The sequence below is a fragment of the Paraphaeosphaeria sporulosa genome (assembly GCF_001642045.1).
Source record: "Paraphaeosphaeria sporulosa strain AP3s5-JAC2a unplaced genomic scaffold CC84scaffold_2, whole genome shotgun sequence".
In the NCBI taxonomy this organism is placed as follows: Eukaryota; Fungi; Ascomycota; class Dothideomycetes; order Pleosporales; family Didymosphaeriaceae; genus Paraphaeosphaeria; species Paraphaeosphaeria sporulosa.
In genome coordinates this window covers 1-20767 of record NW_017253361.1, presented here as the reverse complement: position 1 = coordinate 20767, position 20767 = coordinate 1, and the positions used below count along the sequence as shown (strand labels likewise).

The 20767-nt window shown below is 51.4% G+C and overlaps 7 protein-coding genes across 7 annotated transcripts; 4 read left to right on the top strand and 3 right to left on the bottom strand.

Moving 5' to 3' along the window:
• Positions 1 to 83: 83 nt before the first annotated feature.
• CC84DRAFT_1110334 (uncharacterized protein) lies at positions 84 to 3981 on the top strand. The gene is made up of 4 exons (XM_018175246.1): positions 84 to 196; positions 276 to 402; positions 449 to 3321; positions 3372 to 3981. Exons 1-4 carry the CDS (start codon positions 191 to 193, stop codon positions 3873 to 3875), a joined length of 3510 nt encoding a protein of 1169 aa, XP_018039538.1. The 5' UTR covers positions 84 to 190; the 3' UTR covers positions 3876 to 3981.
• Positions 3982 to 4212: 231 nt separating this feature from the next.
• CC84DRAFT_1234402 (uncharacterized protein) lies at positions 4213 to 5718 on the top strand (the record flags this gene model as incomplete). The annotated part of the gene is made up of 3 exons (XM_018183819.1): positions 4213 to 4273; positions 4308 to 5185; positions 5247 to 5718. The coding sequence occupies 3 exons, from the start codon at positions 4213 to 4215 to the stop codon at positions 5445 to 5447; spliced, it is 1140 nt and encodes a 379-aa protein (XP_018039537.1). The 3' UTR covers positions 5448 to 5718.
• A 1604-nt stretch (positions 5719 to 7322) lies between these two features.
• CC84DRAFT_430264 (uncharacterized protein) lies at positions 7323 to 9025 on the bottom strand. Its single transcript, XM_018186218.1, has 4 exons — positions 8825 to 9025; positions 8050 to 8774; positions 7458 to 7995; positions 7323 to 7411 (listed from the first exon to the last, which is right to left on the bottom strand). Exons 1-4 carry the CDS (start codon positions 8880 to 8882, stop codon positions 7386 to 7388), a joined length of 1347 nt encoding a protein of 448 aa, XP_018039536.1. The 5' UTR covers positions 8883 to 9025; the 3' UTR covers positions 7323 to 7385.
• A 102-nt stretch (positions 9026 to 9127) lies between these two features.
• On the top strand, positions 9128 to 10439 carry CC84DRAFT_1160395 (NAD(P)-binding protein). The gene has a single exon (XM_018177489.1). It carries the CDS (start codon positions 9416 to 9418, stop codon positions 10415 to 10417), a length of 1002 nt encoding a protein of 333 aa, XP_018039535.1. The 5' UTR covers positions 9128 to 9415; the 3' UTR covers positions 10418 to 10439.
• A 1491-nt stretch (positions 10440 to 11930) lies between these two features.
• CC84DRAFT_1160394 (heme oxygenase-like protein) lies at positions 11931 to 12968 on the bottom strand. The gene has a single exon (XM_018177488.1). It carries the CDS (start codon positions 12907 to 12909, stop codon positions 12124 to 12126), a length of 786 nt encoding a protein of 261 aa, XP_018039534.1. The 5' UTR covers positions 12910 to 12968; the 3' UTR covers positions 11931 to 12123.
• Positions 12969 to 13902: 934 nt separating this feature from the next.
• On the bottom strand, positions 13903 to 14642 carry CC84DRAFT_1160393 (uncharacterized protein). Its single transcript, XM_018177487.1, has one exon. It carries the CDS (start codon positions 14429 to 14431, stop codon positions 13988 to 13990), a length of 444 nt encoding a protein of 147 aa, XP_018039533.1. The 5' UTR covers positions 14432 to 14642; the 3' UTR covers positions 13903 to 13987.
• A 1382-nt stretch (positions 14643 to 16024) lies between these two features.
• Positions 16025 to 18041, top strand: CC84DRAFT_1084432 (MFS general substrate transporter; the record flags this gene model as incomplete). The annotated part of the gene is made up of 4 exons (XM_018174053.1): positions 16025 to 16330; positions 16405 to 16817; positions 16923 to 17653; positions 17743 to 18041. 4 exons carry the CDS (start codon positions 16025 to 16027, stop codon positions 18039 to 18041), a joined length of 1749 nt encoding a protein of 582 aa, XP_018039532.1.
• Positions 18042 to 20767: the final 2726 nt, after the last annotated feature.

Here is a 20767-nt window from a genome sequence, read left to right as displayed (position 1 = left end):
GGCGGGCGCTAGTGAGCCGCCAAGCGGCAGGGGTGCGTCGCCTACGTTCACATTGCCGCGTGGGACGACGTGCGTGGAGTGTCTGGAGTACTTGCACTGTTGCAGTCTTCTCCCACTAGTACATCTCCCTCGAACATGAATTTGCGCGTCTTCCTGCCCTGCCTGTAGCGATAGGCCTCCCCGTACCACAATGGGTGTACGTAGCCCTTCTTGCGACCGCGACTCGAGACCCCTCGGGCGACGTCATCTCCGCATTCTAGCTCACGCTGCAGCAGAATCACCCCGAGAGCGACAAGGCGCTGCGCTACATTGCCCAGCTCGACGATGCGCGCTGTGCCGCGCGGTGGAGCGATGTTCCTGAGCTGTGCAGGAAGGTCGAGAAACATGCGCCGCACCGCCAATGTCAGCAACCCCGTCCATCTCTTGGATCGAAACTAACCAGTGATAGGCCTCACCAAAACAGCACGCGCCGAAGCGCAGATAGTCAAGTACAGCACCCAGAGACCCTCGACCGCGTCGTCGACCGCTTCCTCGGGCCTGTCCACCGTCATACCCACGCTGCTCACCGCCATAGACGACGAGGGCGACCACGTTCAGGATGCATTTCAGGCCACCGTCTGCTTAGCATGGCTACACTATGTACTCGACGAACCCGGCCTGGCCGTCGCGCGTCTGCCCAAGGACATGGCGGCAGTTGCGACCAAGATGCAGGAAACAACCCCCACCAATTGGACACGCGTGTGCGTTGTCAAGGGCGCCTTCCTCAAAGGCTCGTCACACGAAAAGACTGACTCGCCAGAAGAAGCCGTCACCTCTTTCGCATCAGTTCTGCCGTGGCTGTCCACCAACTCCGCTGCCCACGAGACGCCACAGTTCAGGATGTGGACCGAGCATCTTCTCGTGCGTCTCTGCCACTTGTCCAATCAGTCTTTGGGTGGTTCAAACTACACGGATCTCGCAGATGCTCTTCAGGCGTTCCGCTTCTGGGCCAAATACTGGGAAACTACAGCAAAAGGCGGTGGGAGCGAGGGTGCGAACGCGGCCACGTACCGACGCCAGGCATGGAAAGCATACTACGACACCCTCTCAGCCATCCTGCGCCAAGACGTCCCCTACGATTCTGGGTCGGAATACGCAGATCATGCGACGGAAAAGGCACCCGCGCTACCACACTCCAGGCTCCAGCAGCGTGCCGAGCTGAAGAAGGTCGAGACGATTTACGAAAGCTTGCTGTTGAAGGAGACTCATTTCCCCAGAGCTAGCGACAGTAACACTGAAATCGAACAATGGGTCGACTCCGCCATCGACAACTGGCGAGTCTTTTGCGGACCCTCTTGGACTGATGCAGACCTAGGCGCTGGCGGTAAGGAAGCTGTCGGCAGATGCATGTTAGACGTCCTCTACAGGGCGGCCACGAAGACTTTCCACTCCACACAGATTCTGCGCCACCTCTTTGCCGTTCACGCGGCTCTTGCAGATTTTGACCTCGCTTTTAAAGCCTATGATTCATATGTAGACATTATAACGCGTGGGAAGGACCGAGCGGAGAAGTCTGGAGAACGGGACGCCGGAGTTGACGACGACAGCACCGTTCTTAGGACGTCTGCGGAAGCGATCAGAGTCTTATGCCGCTTTGGCTCCCACGCAGAATCTAAGAAAGCCTTGGAGATCGGCGAAACTATCGAGAAATGGCTTGAACAAAGCGAGCATACTGGTCTGACCGCGTCTGAAGCAGGTTCCACACGATCAATCGAGACGATCGTAGAGCCACGTTCCCTTGCTATTGCATACTGTGCAATTGGCATCAGCTTGGCTCAATGGGCGCGTTTCACCTACGAAGCAGACGCTCGTGCTGGCATCCAAGCGAAAGCTGTGTCCTATCTCCGAAAATCACTCGCGCCGAAACTAGGAGAGTCGAACAACCTGGAGGCGCTGTATGCCCTGGCCCTGGTATTGGCCGAGACAAGGGACATACCTGGATCTGTCAAAGCCGTTAAGGTGGCTCTTTCCCCTGCAACGAAGAGTAAGGCGTCCACCAGTGCTGATGGCGTAATAAACCCCGGATCCGCGATAGAGTTTGGACGAGAGCGAAAACTGATACCGTTTTGGCATCTGCTGGCGCTCCTGTTGACTGCGCGGTCCGATTTCCCTGCTGCAGAGCAAGCCTGCGAAGCAGCCTTTGAACAATTTGGAGATCCTTTCATCCTATTCGGCAAGGATGACGCCGAAGGGTACCGCAGCGAACATCTTAACGAAGCCAATGGCAAGAGCGAGCGGAGTTTTGGTATTGTTGACCGAATGGAACGTTTCGAGAAGACCGCAGTCCTTGAAATCAAGATGACGCAGCTAGCTCTGGTGGAAATTGTAGATGGCTCTCATCTTGCAGTAGATGGATGCGATGAGCTCCTCGCTCTATACGCACGACTCTTTGGCGATCCCGCTGCCGAAAAGATTCCACCGAAGCCGGTCACGATGGCACCGCCGAAAAGTTCAGCAGGCACGATTCGAGGCAGCATATTTCGATCAAAAGGCTCTGTCAAAAGCCCGTTGAAGAATCACACTGCACAGCACTCTTCCCTCTCAAGTTCTGACGCGTTAGCAGCGGTCACGCAAACGTCTCAAGCACCTACCATTCAAGTCACTGATGAAAACACAAACGGCAATGCAAAAGAACATCATCACCATCACCTACTGCCTCACAGGCATCGCGATGATCACTCTAGTGTACAAAGAAGTCCCAGTAAATTGCGGAAAAAAAGTGTCAGTAGCTTGAATAGGCGATCTGAGATGGATGGACAACAAGAACCCGAAGTACCCCAATTGCTAGACGGGGCTGCTGACAGTACACCGGCTCGAAACAGCACTGTGCGCAGTAGATCGGCCCGGCGCTCTTCAATCTCGAGCTCAAACCGTAGGTCTGTCAGCAATGAGCGCTCGCTGCGACCTATACCACACAACATGTCGCCCACAGCAGAGCCGCCGCCTTCCGGTCACACCAGTCAGCCACCCAAGCAAGACACACGGCTACCTGCGCCATTTCCCAACCCGGGCTATATCCCGCCGGAGCCCCACTTCTCCAAGATTCAGGAACGCCGGCAGAAAGTTTCATTATTGGCTTCAATATGGTTGTTCATTTGTGGCCTCTATACGCGAGCGGACATGCACGAAGATGCCAATGATGCTGTGAACGAAGCTCAAAAGCTCGTAGAAATCTTTGAGGCCGAGGTAGCCCAGGAAACCTCGTCCAGTAAAGGTTTTGCAGAAAGAGGATGGGGCGGTGGCAAGAGTGTAGAAGAGCTTTGGGGTGATGTCTACGCTGCGGTAAGCGAATCTTCTAAGTTACTTTGGAATGTTTTCTAACAAGTTTGTAGCGCGGAGAATTGTTTTCAGCCCAAGACCGAAAACACGATGCGCGTGACGAGTTTGAAAGAGCGGTTCAGCATTTCCCAGATCATCCGCAAGCCATTGTCGGACTCTCTAATATTCTGCTTGACATATACTGCAAAGTCATCCCAATGGAGCGGACATCCAGTCTAGATGGCCCCGCGCCACCACCTATCCCTTCGATCGCAAACTCAAAGGATTCGCCAACGCCACATATGACTGCACACACACCCTCGGCTGAGAACCAGCTTTCGCCACCCGAGCTCAGTCGCCTTGCTGCTCGAGATCGTGCCTTTGGTCTCCTTTCAATCTTGACAAAACGCGGTGCTGGGTGGGACTATTCCGAAGCGTGGTATGCGCTGGCCCGCGCGTACGAAGAAAGCGGTCAAATAGACAAGACGAAGGAGGTACTTTGGTGGTGTGTAGAACTGGAAGATACACATCCGACGAGAAGCTGGAGGAATGTGACTTTGGGTGGGTTTGTGCTGTAGCTTTTTTGCTTTATATAGAGCACGTGTATCCATTTAGCAGCCCTTGATACCCGGGGAGCAACCTATCAGTAGTTCGGCGGGAAATAGATATGTAATGTGTCGAGTGTGAAGCCGTAGCCGCCTTCTGCTTAGTTGTTGAGCAAACGAATGTCTGGGTGGTACCTTCCTTACAATCGGTTTGAGCCATTACAATTAGACTTCCGACATCGGTGCTTCTCTCTTCTCGACCTTGGAGACTGGCCTCTATACTTACCTTCTTTATTTCTGCTTACCGGCTTATCCACCATGCGTACATAGGCCCATCGCCTCGGTATGCTCCATTTACGTGACTGACACCATGCGCCGCCCAGAGCTCCCTTCGCTTGCTTCTTTGGGAATCTGGTCGCTATCTCACGCAGGTGAGATATTTTATCGCCTGCATATCCTCGACAGAGTCCGCTTCACCCCGACTTCGAAGTCACACCCCGGCACCTATGAGACGCGACATGCCCTCGAAGAAAGAGATCGCACCGCTCAACGACATAGTCAACGTCAAGATCTCGACTACAAAGTGCGATATGGGTATCCACGACGTCAAGGGAGCGCACGGTGGGGACAACGTGAATGGCGTGGAGTCATGGCTGGCCGCCGTAGAGATCAAAATCGACCTTGAGAAGGCACAGCAAACGACGACAACCGCATCGCCTGGCACACCTGCGCTGAGGCCTCTAAGTATCCAGCAGTATGGGGCACAGCTTTGCGAGGAAATCTCGCCGACCGATACAAGTTTCTCGTCCGATTCGATATTCGACTCTCCATGCGGCCCGACAGACTCAAATTGTGTCTCTGCCCGCCGCCACCGATACCCCGAAACAGAAATTTCGAGCCTCAACGACGAGGATGAGCTACGCGCACGTAAGGAGCTCCTCTACAGCGTGGAGCTTTTCGACGACAGCGGTTTCGAGGCCGCAACGTCGGCCACACTCCTTGACGATTCGCCCCTCGAATCCGGGTCCTCGGAGTCCTCACCAAAGTTGATCCCCACTACTGGTACACCAGCTCTTAAAGGCTTCGACCCACACGCGAACCACCTCATACTCCTCACCTCCTGCCTCCAATGCGTCCTCTCAGGCCTCCCTTGCTCCCGCACGCTGCCCGCCTGCTCCCGCTGCATACGCCATGGACACGCCGACCTCTGTTTGGCTCAGCGCAAGCGGCATCATAGCGAGATATACTGTGCGAATGATAGCGTGGATCTGGACCCTCTTCTTGTTGTGGCAGAGGGCGACAACGATGGAACGTTCCAGAAGAAGATCCAGCTACAGAACGAGGTACGTAAATGCAGAACATTATCAGGCTCCAAGCTTCGATACAATACTTAATATCTGACAGCTGCTCAAGACTTGGCGCGAGAAGCAAGAGCTCAAAAACTGGGTTCTTCCTGTTGACGACGGCAAGCGGGGCGATTGGAAAACCGAGCCGATGAAGAAGGCAGAAGTACATCCGGGTGTGGGAAGCGGACCAGAGAAGTATCATCGACTGCGGATTTCGATGTGGCACGAGAACGGGATGTGTGGGAGGATCGGAGGCTAGGAGGGAAGAGTTGAGTTGGTCAGGCCGACAGAGCCTCTTTGCTTGAGCATTTGTCAATCGGTGTCGAAAAATTTCACGATACCTTTTTTTCTTGCATATTCAGCGGCATAAACGCTCTGGAATAGCGGATGCAATTACTTGCATATGGCTGGTCATTTGCTCGGCGCATTGAGATAGGATCTTTTGGGATTTGTGAGCGCATGCTTGAATTTTATTACGAACTCTCTCTCCTCATAGCCTCTTTTTATTTCCTCAAGTAGTTGCCTTCAATGATCATGACTTTTCTTGGAAAGGGAGTACCACCAGGATTGTCAAAACAAAGGATGGGCCACTGGCGGTTTTCCGCACGCATTAAATTTATGACATGAGCAAGTCAAGCCAATGTCTTTAGACCTACGTTATTTGTCAGACAAAATCTGTCCGTTCATTTCTCGTGTCGGCGTCACACGAATATATTCAGCCCCTACTGCACATCTCACTTCCCTTCTAGCCATATACAGTCCTGAATGTACACCACCATTCTGCGCTAACCTCACCCACCTTGCCACACCTACACAATTTCCAAAGCACATCCATTCACCAAACCCACCGTTTTCTCCAAGATCCATCTCATCGAAGCCTACCAATCCTGTGTCATCCAAATCCTCGTCGATAAATGCTTCCCACCCTATCCTTTCACCGATCCACTCCGCGAGAACTTCCCCAAGATCATGAGGTATATCCAGGGCCAGCCTTCGACACATAATTGTCTAAGGAGCCAGCCGATCAATTACTTAGGTATTGGTAAGTAAGGTCAGCTGGTTTGATGGCACGACGATGTTGGAGGAGGCGATGCGGAGGGAGGGTTTGTTGTGTGTGTGTTAGCTTGGTAACGTATGAGGAGAGTTGTAAGGGGAGTTCGAAAAGTTCTCCAGAAAGGCGCATTCAAAGTTCGCCGGATACAGCAGATTGAGAGGATAATGAAGACGATGACGATGATCGAGAAGTGGTGATGAGTGTGTTTGGTGGGATGACGATGACGATGACGATGAGCAGACGTTGCAGAAATCCAGAGGATTTAGTCAGGTGGGATCCTAGGTTTGGAGAAGTGGGAACTTGGGGTGTGGGAAAGCCTTAGATTGATTGTTGGATATACAGTTTGTTGCTAAGTGGAATGTTCGTAGATGAGGCGTTGACCCTGCAGAAACAGTTATCGTGGATACATCTATTCCCCTCCTTACTTCATGCAATAAATACTGACGTCCAAGACCTCCCTGCGATCTACGAGCACCTATTTGGGTCATTCATTCACCGAAGCATCGGCGACAATAAGATCATTGTGATATCTCAAGTAACTATTGCAACTGTCAGGTCTTATTACAAACTCTTAAAAATGGCCTAGATAAATTTCCTGCTTGCTGGAAAATAGTTTCCGCTCATTTCGCTTGCTCAACACAGGTAGTTATAAGTAGCCCCCGGCATACATCTTACAGCTTTCATAGCATCACTCCCCAGCCCCTAGATCACAACCGAACAGTACCGCACCATGGAATCACAATCCAAGACCACCCGGACGCCCCCATCCGCGATCTCAAGCTCGCGCTTGACAAATACATCCAAAGCGGACCCATCTTATTTCAAGGTCTGCGGGGCCAGCCAGTGGATAGATTGGGCCAAAAGAAGGACGAGGGAACGAGATGGTTTAACGAGAGTAAGGCGCTCGAAGAAAAGAGTGTTAAGGCGGGAGATAACATCTTTGTTTGTGCGAAGTTTCCGGAAAATTCGGAAGATGGCGGGGAAGACGTTGAGGACGGGAAGGTCGGAGAGGGAATAGAGCAGACGATCGGGGACAGCAAGGTCGGGGAGAGGCATAGCAGACGATTCGCAAGGGCGAGTAAATGGTGTAAAAGGCCTGAAAAATATCGCAGGTGGATTGTGATGACGTAAGGTTGAAGCTGTTTACTTTACTTCATTGACTGCGTTGACTGTGGAGATTAGTGGATAGAACAATCGCTAGGCTAAGCTGCGTACCTTCCGACATAACCATCATGCCAAACTCATCAACTTCCGCCAGCCACGTCTCGCTCCTCATATCCATCTCACCACCCGGCTTGATATGGAAAAGCTCACCAAGCTTGTAACCACCTCCTTCTTCCCATCGAGACAACCATTCATAATACTGCCGCTTCCACTCCTTCTCGCATCGCTCTCGCCAGAGGTACCCCGCTGCAGGTGCTGGCAGGGGCCCCAGCTCAAAGCAGGCCAGGGGAGGGTATCCGTGGAGCAGTGACCACGCCCACTCGAGGTGGTGTAGAGCAAGGATAGTGCGGCGCTTGGCTGATACGATTGCCCATTTCTTCCAGACAGGTAAGCTATGCTTGATCTCTTCGTCGAGAAAGAGACCGGTGCTGGCGAGATGGTGTTTGACATTCCACATACTTACGATGAGTTCGGCGTCGGTAGGATGCGGGATTACTGGATTCTGGACATCGCCAAGAAAGAGTATAATCATGAGGAGGAGAAGAGATTGTGTGGCAGCGAGGAGATCCAGTTCAGAGTATGATTGATACTGCAAAATAAGTCAGCTCATGTTTTATGTCGTAACAAAATAGAATGAGCTGACCTCACAAAGCCACGTCCTGACCTCTTTAAGTGTGAGATCATATGCCACCTCTCTATTACGTCCCTCGCTTGCGAGCCACATCTTCGATAGACTAATTCCAGAAAGAAATGATATGGGAAGTCCTTCTTTCAGCTGAATATGATGAATCATCGGAGGTAACTGGAACGAGCCAAGTCCATATCTCGACATCATACGAGGCCATGATCGCAAAACCCGTATAACGTGGAACATGGCTTGCTGAGCGACCGCACCAGTGCTGAGCGTACCGTGCGGCGTTCCCAGCAGAATCTGGCTCCGCTGTTTCGATGCTATTGCCTCGGGCGCAATGTAATCTTGCGCATAAAACCAGCTCGGTGGGGTGTAAAGGCCGCTCTCGTCGCAGAATGAACTAAATATGGGGCCGGTTCTGTTTGAAGCGCCTTCGAGCAAAGACGTCGGAACAAACGTAGTAGAGCTATTACGCGGTAAACATGCCGACACCTCGTCACCTTCGTGCAGCTGTCGATGCTCTGTTGGAGTTTTGTCCTCGCTATCTAGGCGAGAGCCTTGCGCTCCGCTCACAGGCTCAGAATCGCATTGGACCTCGCGGGACTGGCACCTTCCGCATCGCGGCCGCTGCAGGTCACATCTGGCTTTCGCAACGACACATTGCTTGCAGGACTTCTGCCTCGAAGGTGCTTTCAGGTTCTGGACACATCGGCGAGTATGTCGGACCAGTGATGATGCTGTGCAGCGAACTAGTTAGTGATACTATTATCCCAAGTGGTGGACTGACTATGCTTGAACGTTCTGGAGCAGCGAGTGCACAGCAGTTCCGCAGGTTCGATGGGCATGCTGGAACTCGCGACTCCATGAATGGGAGAGTGGGAGTTGGTGGGGCTGTCAAACTTTGCTAGCTCATTGTTTGCTTATTTTGGAGGGATGAACATGGTTGTGGAAGTATCCAGTGATCTTGGCTGCAATCTTGGAATCGTGGAGTTGAGTAGGCGATTTCCTGTGGTGCCGGAGCCCGGAGTTCCGGGTTTAGCTCGTCCAGCCGGAGACAACCGACCTCGATGAATTCATCATATGCGCCTCACAACTCTAACAAATTCGAAAATGGCTGCAGTCAAGCCCGGAATAACTCGATAAAACTTCTCCTGATGAACTCCGAGATGCGAGCGATGCCCTGGCTCCGGAGTTCCGAGTTCCTGACTGGTATTTTCTGTGAAGCGACGATTTCTAAGTACACCGGTAGCACCAGGAGGTAATACCAATACTTGGAGATCTGGTTTAATCGCCTGTTCGCTGTAAACAGGTTATATATCAAGCCAAAACTCTCAGCCCATCGATCTCATCCTCCAGGCTTGACGGGCACCCGCGAGAAATGGGCGCGGTACTTCTCTATGGTGCCTACGGCTACACTGGTCTCCTTGCAACCGAGCACGCAATACAAACTGGTCTTGATGTCGTCCTTGCTGGCCGAACACGTAAAAGACTGCAGGATCTCGCATCAAGTCTCAACCTACCATACCGTACCTTCAACGTATCTGACAGTGCTGAGGTCATAGACTCGGTTTTGAGCGGCGTCTCGGTCATCCTGAACTGCGCTGGACCATTTCATCGCACTGCTCTACCTTTAATGAAAGCCTGTCTTCGCAATCGCGTTCACTACCTCGACATCGCTGCCGAGTTGGACAGCTATTTTCAAGCCGAGGAGCTGGATCAAGAAGCAAAGCGAGCGGGGATAATGCTTCTGCCCGGTTGTGGCGGCAGCGTGGCCATGCTGGGGTGTCTTGCCCAGCGTGCTTCGGAGCGGATGGAGTCGCCTGTCCATGCCACTGTCGCTTTGCACGTATCTGGTCCCATGTCGCGCGGATCGGCCATAAGTGCACAGGAAGGAGCTATTGCGGGCGAAAATTACCCACCTTCTAACCGAAGACGTACGGTGCGAAATGCCGAGGGCAATAAGAATTTTGACTTCGGCGACGGCAGAGGCTTAGTAGAATGTTTCCCAGCGACGCTGCCAGATCTCATCACTATCAGAAAATCAACAGGAGCTTCCACAGTCTACGCGTATGTTCATGTCTCTGGAAATTCGTTCCCAGTCGGTGATCTTGGTGAGCTACCGCTCGGTCCAGAGCTTGAGGAAAGAGAAAGGCACCCATACCATGCGGTTGTGGAGATTCAGGCCCGGAATGGAAGTGTTGAGCGTGCGGTTCTCCAGACTGTCAATGGGTACACATTCACTGCGATTACTTCTGTCGAGGCGGCAAGGCGAGTTGCAGCTGGGTCTTTCCTTCCAGGATTTCAGACGCCAGCGGAGATGTTCTCTGGTAGCTTCTTAGATTGTGTGGATGGTTCTGTAATCAAAGAAGGCGAATCGTAGGATGATCCGGGGATCATTCGAGTGAAATACCATTGTTTGAGCTTCAGCTCAATCTTTGACAGCTTTTCTTCGTCCAAAGCTACTTATGGTGGTCAGATTCGTGCTATGGTGCTTGCTGCAAGTAGTCCCACGAGAGTGTTTACCGCCACAAACATGGACTAACTGCGCAAGCAGTGATAACCCTCGCAAAGGACTCCTTTGTGCAATCACATCTATTGCTATCGCTCACGCTTCTCCATAGCGGTGATATCTGCCATCTTCACTTACTTCGACTGGCGTTGGCGTGACGCCAGTCCCTCACTCACCGCCTTTGATTGAGCGCGTTCCTTTCCTGTCCGTCCTTGCTTTCCCGCCACTAAGCATCGCGAAAGGGGCTATGAGGACTTGTACCAAACGCTACTCTAACACTTGTGAACACATCTTCACGGACCCCGGAAATGTAAGCACTGATAATCTGCTCTCAGTAAACTCCTCCGACTTCTTCTAGCAGCCTCTACCTACGTCACGTCAACTAGTTAGCTCCGAGCTTTTTTGCTATCATGGAAGCTGCAGAGCGCGCTGAGAAAGCCGTGTAGAATAAGCTTACGCTCATGCAAGAGCACGTGCAGCAACTAGATGACAGGATCGAGACGTATGAGCAAAAAAGTCGTTCGGAGGAAGCAAGAGAGGGAGATCTACAGAGCAATCATGCGAAAGATGGAAGAAGCATTGGCGGATACCGTCGAGACTCAGAAAGAAGGAGCTGTGACCTTCGCGTCCCGCATCGGACGATTCCTTAAGCAGTTCTTGGACTACCTTCCAAATGGAGAGCCTACGGAGAAACGCAGGAGGCATTGGAGAGCGCGTCCCACAACCTGGGATCTATGGATGAATGGAGGTAGGCATCGCATGCTTTGAGCGTGCAACAACGAGAAGGCTCGCGACCGGAGGTGGAAAGGCAGAACAAGGATCCGAAAGTTGACCCTGGGATGACTTGGGGGCGAAGGAGAAGTTGATATTGAAGTCCTGATGAAAGGTCGTACCATACCTCTACCAAAAGTACCATATCAGTAACACTGTCAACCTTGCCTCAGCTGGGCTCATACAGGAACCTTATGAGTTTTGCTAGGTATCCTGGCAAGTCTCCAATCGAGAGCTTCTATCCCGTCCAGTGTGCCAAACGAGAATGTGCTTCCGTATAATGTCCAGCGCGTCTCAACACAGTTGATGATGCGTAGGGAGCCTCCTTAGGCATCTCCTGCCGCTTCGGTCCTTCGAATTCTTATAGGTGGCTTTATTGGTCAAGCGCACATGCTTGTGTTCACTCGAGCTGAAAGTATCCAAGGGGCGCGTCTGCTTGGCATCAGGGCTCAAATCACCACAGCTTCCAATCAACACCAACCGCGAAGTTGATCAGCCTGAGAGACTGAGTGCCCCGGAACGATCCTGGGCCACTTCTTCCAGATCACGAGGATGTAATGAGGCGGGGTACCAGTCATGTTTTTGAGCTCTTCACTTTGATGCAAACGTGAAGACCGGAGATGCTGTTAAAGATGAAACTTCCAGAGACATACAGTAGCCTTAGTTATGCTAGGCCTGACGGTTCAGACGATGATCAAGCTTCGCTTCATCTCCTGTCTTCATGTTGGCACGAGAGTCTTTTGGCTCAGGATTTTTCAGCGCTCAAGAACGAACAACAGAGATAGTTTACCCGGAAAGCAGCAAAGCTAGTCCACGTCCGGCCAGAAGGCTTCTTCAGCATCCAGCAACTGCTGCCACACCTTCTCCGCCCGGTCCTCGATTTGCTTTCTCAACCCCTTGTCGCCATCCACCACCCCCTGCACACCCTCATTCAGTATCCCTTCCAACGTATTCACGAACTCAATGAACTCATCATTCGTCCAATTTTCAATAAACTCTTTCCTCACCGCGCCACCATCTGCATCCGACCCATACTCCTTCTCCGTCATCCCCTCCGCCTGCCTCTTCGCCCAGCTCCACGCCTCAAAATACACCTTTTCAGTCGCCCAAAACAAGACCACGCCTTCCAGCCATGGCAGAGTCGCCTCGGTCGATTGCCCCGTGGTCAAGCTGTCAAATAACTTCTCGAACCTTTTGAGCCCTTCAATTTTCTTCTCCTCGGCAATGGTCACGCCGTCAGGTCCCGTCAAATCAACATCCAATCCGTAGCGCTCCGCGACGTCCATGAAGAATCGCTCCTCCCGCCGAATGTTGACCAAGGCACTGACAAGCCAGTCGACCAAGCGAAGCTCCAGGGGGCCTGCCTCCTTGCTTGGCGTGGGCCTGGTTGGCACCTTGGTAATGCGGAGGAGTTCTCCGGTGAGCCGGATGTAGCCTTGCATGTAGAGGCGGTCGTTTGCGAGCCAGTGGGAGATGACATGTTTGGAGAGGGTGCCAGAGGCGGCGCGGGCGAGAAAGTGGGATTGTGTGGCGCGCGTGAATTGGTCGCGGTTGAGGGAGAGGAGATGTGAGGTCAGGGGCAGGGATGCCATTGTATGGATGTTGAGGCCGAGGCTGAAGCGGAAAGGAGCGTAGTGCAGGTGAGTTGCGGCTGTTGCAAAACATCAGTTGGCCCGCACCCAAGCATTTGCCGTACGAGATGAGCAGCTAGAGACGTACGCTGCTTCTGGGCTCCAATCGTGATATCCGCCGGGTCCACGAGTGCATCGGTAGATGCAGAGTAGACGCAGTCGGTGTACTGGCCGAGACCCCACCATTGACGTCATTGCAACAACTCAAATTGGAAAGGCCGATGAAAAATGGAGCTCCGATTCATCAACTCTTGTGCTCGTTCAGCTCGCGCTTGGGCACAACCTTTTCATGCGCGCCACGCGCTTGCGTCCTCCCATGCTTCCAAGCCCACTGCCTGTCCTTCTCCTCTCCGTTACTGACGCCATTGAGCACATTCACTACATACTTTCCCATGACAGGCCAGAACTACGATGGAAGCTGCCACCTACGGCTAGATAGAGATTGATGAGCCGCGGGTGCGGATGCCGTGTGATGAGTTGGTCCTGCGTCGGAGTGATAGCATCCCAGCACAGGCGCCAGTGTGCGGCATCTCGCGCAGCAAAGCTCGGCATGGTTTTCGACACGATGCCATCAAGTGTTTCGGCCTGGAGAGGTGACGAGACCACTATCTGCTTTGCTTGTGGAGGAACGGAAATCCAATGGCGGTCAGCAGTTCTCGTTGTGTTTGTGAAAGACCGCGCATTCGTGAATTTGAACAAGCGGTTGCCGCTTGGTGGTGGCAGGACCTCTCCTCTGTCTCCCTACACAATCGCGGGCCTGTCCTTCAGTGTCTCATACTCTTCGTCACTCAGCTTGTAGTGCACGACGCAGACTCCAGCAGCTGTGACCTGCTTCTCGAGTGTATCGCCGTCTTTGATGTTCAGGATGCCCTCGACTTCGGACAGCAGCTGAAAAGTTCAGGCGCCGGTGGCAAGCAATACGCTGTCTGCCTCATAGACCCTGCCGTCCTCTGCAAGCCCATGACGCCGTTCTCACCCATTACCAAAGTCTGCACACCGCTGCACTCGTACTTCACACCCCTACTCACGGCCTCCTCCATCATTCTGGCCACGGCGTCTCCAGCGTCAGCCCATCCAGCTTAGCTTCAGGGTTCCAATACCCCTTCTCAATCTTCGGATCATCGAACCTAGTATTCTTCAGCAACCCGCCCCACCTCTCCCTCACACTACCATCGATTACCAGGTCGCTCGTCCCATCGCTCCCCCGCGCTCTCAAATCCGTCCGTATCCGCTCCGCAAGATCGCTCCCCTCATCGCTGAGCATGACCCAGCCGCTCTGATGGAAGAACCACTGTCCATTCGGGTTCCGAAGAACGAGCCAAGTCTTCCATGCATCCATGGCCTCGTATGCGACGTCCATGTAAAACGGCGTGGTGTAATCTGCGCGTACGATCTTGTTGATGTCGGTGGAGCTGGCGGAGCCTTGCCTGACATCTGGAGGGCGTCTGTCGACCCCGCACACGACCCGCAACAACGCTGTCATAGATACCTCCCTTCCAAATTTGTTCATATGTTCGACTGGACAGCGCTTAAAAGATAACAACCTGATAGATGTGAACGGTGTCGGTGGGAGGGCAACGCTGCGACTGTTCCAAGGCACTAAAGAAACTGCGTGTAGGAGACGATGCAGAACAGCCTAATATTTCATAAACGTGCAAACAGCCTTTCGGCATGAAACTTTCAGAGATACCATGGGTACTAGTGATCAAATTTCATACAAAAAATCTCACACGAAGCATGAGAAGCAGATTTTCCCAATTCGGCAGTTCCTATATCCGTCGTTTGCGGTTGCCTTTCGCCCTCGAGGTCCATGCACCGCTACGTCGTATCTAGCGCCTAGCCTTCCGCATAAGACAATGTGCCCAGACAAGCGCTGAGTCTGCGGCGCATGCTTTAACCACTTCACCAGCTCATTCATAATCGTCTCACTCAGACTGGTCCGTTCACCTGTTTTTTTGCCTGCATTTCGCAAGTCAAACTCCGTTCTCGATCTGGCGTCTTTGTACGTTATCCGTTCTTTTTCAACATCCAAACAATGATCTGGAGAGCGTATTCAGATTGACAAGGCCTTCATTATACATAGATCACAATTTACAAGACATGTTACTCGAACTTGTGCAGAGCCGTCTGCAAAGCTCATTGACAATCTAGCTTCACTCTCCACAGCAGCAGACGACATTTCCAATGCTATTAAAAAGGGCTGGGCAACATGACTTCGAGACCGCGAAGTATGGGGCTGACAATGTGGAGGCAATTTCACCTTCGAAGATGATGCTCAACACGGAGTCCCTTCCTCGCTTCAATAGTTGGATACAATGAATACGAGATGGTTACCGGCCTAGACAAACGCCTAGTCAGGGTAGCAAACATTTCACCAGTCTTTGAAATTGCGAGCGATCATGCGTGGCGCACTGAGAATGTTGGGGACAAATTACTTTTCAACAATACCTCAGTCACCCATACTAATACGTGCCGACCGGAGCAGGAGTCATTGGTCCAAGAGTCCATTCAAGGTAGTACCCGCCAGCCAGATGTGCTTTAGGAGAGTACCCGACCATAGAAGCTTACCAGCCGGCCAGCAGAAGCTTATCACCGATGGTTCAGATGTTCCAATCCATTCTCGGGTCCGAAACTACAAGGACAGGCGCAATCGTGCGAGAGAACGTACCAAGTCGACCTGTTACCGTACGACATGCAGCGATCTTGAAGGGATTTATGACCCACCAAATTGCCAAACACGTTGAAAATGAGTTCTTTGCCCTACCCCCACAAGCGGCTTTAACGGGTTTGCGGACTTCACGGCGTTTAATCAACGCTCACGGCGTTTAACAAGGCTAGCTCCGATGTACAACCACTGGCAAGGGTCTCGACATAGTGGTGAGCGAGCGCTAAAAGAAAATAAATAATATTTGGTTTTGTTGCACTCTGAACATTCGAAGGCCGCCTCCGAACATTGCCTCCATACGTTCGCTCATCGATATTGGAAGCTGAGCAGACACCAACTGCTTCGAGATCGCGTTCCAAGGGCTTCAGAAGTTCATATCAAGCCAAATCGTTTCGACCATACGACAGACACATGTCTCGATCCACACCTCCCCCTTCCTTATCAGCGGACAGCAAACTCGAAGCAAACAAAGAGAAACCGTATTTGGCTGAGGACGAGGAGGATAAGCAGACCTTCGGGTCTAAGGGACCGCCCATTGTGGCAAACTCGACCACTAATGGCACAGAGAAGGCGGATACTTCTGAAGATGGTGATACTGTCACTACGCCGAGAGGCGCCAAGGAGCCGCAAAAGCCTGTCCAATACCCTAAGGGAATCGAACTGTTCTTCATCATGCTAGCACTCGTGCTCAGTATCACCCTGATGTCCTTGGATCAGGTCAGTCCTATCGCTACGAGTTTATCGCAGAGTCGTTTGTTACAAATACTAGTACGCTAATCTTCACAATATAGACCATTGTTGCAACCGCTGTCCCAAAGATCACCGACCAATTCGGCAGACTTCAAGATATCTCATGGTACGGTTCGGCTTACTTCCTGACGCTCGGAGCATTCCAGTCCATGTGGGGCAAAGTTTTCAAATACTTCCCTCTGAAAACCAGTTTTATGGTGTCGATACTCATCTTCGAGATTGGGAGTTTGATTAGCGCGGTGGCTCAGAACTCAACGACCGTAATCGTCGGGCGTGCTATCGCCGGCCTCGGGGCCTCGGGTGTCGCGCCTGGAGTCTACACGATTTCCGCCTTTTCCGCTGAGCCCGCGAAAAGAGCCACCTACACAGGGATCATTGGTCTCACATATGGCGTCGCCGCCGTTGCTGGACCGCTCATCGGTGGAGCACTTACAGACGCGGCGACTTGGAGGTGGTGAGTTAACTTGTTGCATTGTTTAGTCTTCGCTTGAGAACAAGAGGCTATCTCCAGTTAGACACATCTTCTATGATCAGATCTGAGCTGACACGGAAACTTTAGGTGTTTTTATTTCAATCTCCCAGTCGGAGGGTTGGCCGCTTTTGTGATCCTGCTCACATTCAAGACCCCTGCAGCCTTTAAGCAGGTCGATGCTACGCTCAAGGAGAAGTTTTTGCAAATGGACTTTCCAGGGACGGCGCTTACAATGGGGGCATCCCTCGCATTGCTTCTGGCTCTTCAGTATGGCGGTATAACACATCCGTGGAATTCTAGCACTGTCATCGGCTTACTCGTCGGCTTTGGTCTTATGGTTCTTGCCCTTATCGTCCTGGAATTATGGCAAGACGAACGCGCCATGCTGACACCACGCCTTTTACGCCAAAGATCTGTTTGGGTCAATGCTTTGTGGGGCTTTTTCTTCGCAGGATCGTATTTCATTACGCTCTACTACCTACCCATCTACTTTCAAAGCATCGACAACCGTAGTCCTACTAGCTCGGGCGTTCGTCAAATTCCTCTGATCGCCTTGTTCAGCGTGACTACATTCGGCACCGGTAGAGCAATCACGAAGACGGGAATCGCCGCTCCCTATCTGGTAGCTAGCTCTGTGATCGTTACGATCGCTGCTGGTCTGCTCTATACTCTCGATATTGGCACTCCGACAGGCAAATGGGTTGGCTATCAGATCTTGGCTGGCTTCGGATATGGCATGGGCCTCCAAGTCCCAGTCATTATTGCGCAGGCTTTTGCTGCGCCAAGCGACATAGCTCCTGTAACCGCGATAATCATTTGTACGTTGATTTTCACCCTGCCCGAGGATATTCTCGATCTTCCTCCCCCCCTACAACGTACTTGAGCTGATTGTGTACGCTGTAATCAGTTTTTCGATCCATTGGCGCAACATTCTTGATCGCAGTCGCCCAGTCCGGCTTCGACAACCAGCTCGTGCACGAGCTTGCCAGCACCGCACCGAGCGTCGATCCCCACTTAATAACGGCTACTGGTCCTACATCCTTGCGCCAGGTGTTTTCTGGGGCGGAACTGGACGGTATTATCCGTGCGTACGCATGGGGCATTAAAATTCCATTTGCAATAACTATCGCGGCCTGTGGCATTACTGCCGTTACCAGCTTAAGCACCAAGTGGACCAATCTCAATACCAAGAAAGACGTTCCTTGATACAACTGTCCAGATAGCCATAGCAAGAGTTTTCGATCAGGAGATAGAGCAATAAGATACGAACCTTGCGTTTCACGTAAGACGTTTGACTGCTGTGCAGTTTTTCACTAATCTTAGTAGCCTGCAATATCAGAGGTGGAGGGAAGCATGAAATTACACTTACATTCTACACACGACCGTAAACTCCACCCCCGACCGTAAACTCCACCCCATCGGCCAACACTCTGTCCTTGAGCTCATTTAACATTCGTCTCCTGCATGTTGTATGACCTTTGCTTCCCTTCGCGCCTTGATTCCTGATGCACTCTCTACTACAAGTCCTAGCCAACGAGGACGGCTCCTGGAATGCGCGTCATTGTCGCCTGCAGATCCGCAGAGTAGCCAAGTCTATACCTCAACGGTGGTACGGTGTACTTGAGGCCTTGGTGGGCTGTGCAGCAGACTAAGTACTACTCGGGTGAAGAGAAACAATCACCAATCATTCTCTGCCACATGTTGCATAGAGCTTGGCAGGCGGATTCAGCCTATCAACCAGCCTAGTAGGAATCACCAATTATTCTCTGCCACATATTGCATAGATGTTAACAGGCGGATTTGCGGTTGATGAATATATTACTACTTCAGTATTTGCATTAGCAATCCAGAATTTATAAGATCCGGGACCACGGCATGTCTACTTTTCTTGTCATCTTAACCGAGCTTTAATTTCTAAACTGTTGAAAAGAGACTGTGTTGGGGCCAGAGTTCTTGGTTTTCCAAAACATAGTATCTGTGCGGCTCTTTAGGGATGGCGAAACAAACCTACTCTTCAGGGACAGCTCAAGAGTCTGGCCCCTCAGATTCTAACGAAATACCCCTACAGCAGGCTTTAAGAGGGGGATTAGTGCAGAAGTTCGAGATTCTAGGTATTGCGAATCTACTCTTCCTCCAAGTAGAAATACAACAGGCAAAAGCGGACCTTATCGCTACGATACAGAACACCTCTGATTACCCCGGAAACCGGACTGGAATTGCGGCGACTAATGACTCGGCTATCCTTGACTTTGTTAAGTGGGTCGCCGTCCGTTCCTCCCAGCCTAGCCGTGACCCTAGGTTGGAAGGTCAAGTTCAAGAACTGATGTCTCGGGTCCAATACTATAGTTAGCCTCAGTTTTCTTAACAAGCTATGTCAACTAGATAACTCAGAATATATCTAATGCGCTGAGCAGACAAGGCCATTCTTCAACAACGGCAAATCCTTAGCCTCCCAGCTTATGATGTCGTTCCATTGGGGCGCCGAAAAAAGGACAAATATTTCCGGCACTTCGATGAGAAGGCCTTGCCTAAAAGGTTTCGATATGCTGATAGGGACCTCTTTGAAACTCATGAATTGGTGCATAAGGACAAGTGGGGAACGGGAGAGTACGTCTCTCTGGACCCTTGCACTTGCTCCGAAACTTGCCCAACAGGCTTTGCTGGACTTGCAAATATCGGATCTTGGACTCTGGCTAACGTTCCTGGAAATGCCCTCGCACTACTGTATCTAGTGCTCCTTTCTATGATTCCCACAGGGACAATCATTGTGTTGTACGCGGTACCATCCGTTTGGGGCCGATTGGGCTTTATCGTTGGAGAGTCTGCAATCATGATCGCCATCCTAGCACGAAAGTTAGCCGATGGTAATGTACTTGCTTATATGATTGGGTAAGTCTAAGTACTGAGCTTATGCATTGCTTCACACCTTCCCGGCTAACCTATTAATGCCAATTAGAATCGCCGCTGTTCAGGTCGTTTTTGTTGGATCGGTCATTAGCTCCCAGTAGCACAAAGCATTGATGTCTGCTGAACAGTATGCCAGACTTGTACACAACGGTTTTTTATGCATTCTACAACTTCGCCACTATGTCGCACGTCTGTTAATGTAATTACGTGTTCATTCATAGTCATTTATGTACTGCGCGTCCTTCGCACGTATTTACACCTCACGGAAGTCACCCTGAGTAAATTACACATATTCTGTTGCGTTCAGCTTATTTAGATTGTGTACTTGTAACGAGCAGATCACGAAGTTCGTTGTGGTGTTGTAGCATATTGCGCTAAGGCCCAATAAGGTCCTAGCGTGCCAAGTGAGTTGGCTGCGCATAACCTGCGCCGCGCACAGGCTTCAGGGAAGTCAAGTATTATTCACTCAATGCCATCAAGTCATCCTTTCACTATTGATCCTAGCGTGAAGTAAATACTATTGCCTATAGCTAGACCTCACCTCACAGTACTAGCTAAATTTAGAAGTCGATTTAGCTAAGGGTACTAACCAGGGTAGTGTCACGGTAACCTTAGAGGCTACCTAACAAGCATGGATATACTGCTGGTAGTAGTATATCTTAGAGATATCGCGCACTGGTAGCCAGCCAATAGATTATTAGATGGGTGGCCCGTCTACTAGCTAATTGGTCAAAGCATGGCGCTAGCCACCCTTGGCGAGGGCTGCGACGAAGTGAGAAGATAGATCCATGCTGGATAGGGGGGAGAGGACCTTTTCTCCTTATCTAATGTCTTATACCTACACGTAGATACCGAATGTAGTATATTAATCTAGCCTACCTAGGCCTTAGACATCTTACTTATGTTATAAGGGGTTTCCACGTACCTAACCGTAGGTTTAGACCTTATGGGTATTTAGTAATTTAAGCGTAAGGGATGGTGGTACTAAAGAGGTTAGGTGAATATCCTACACTATATAATAGTAT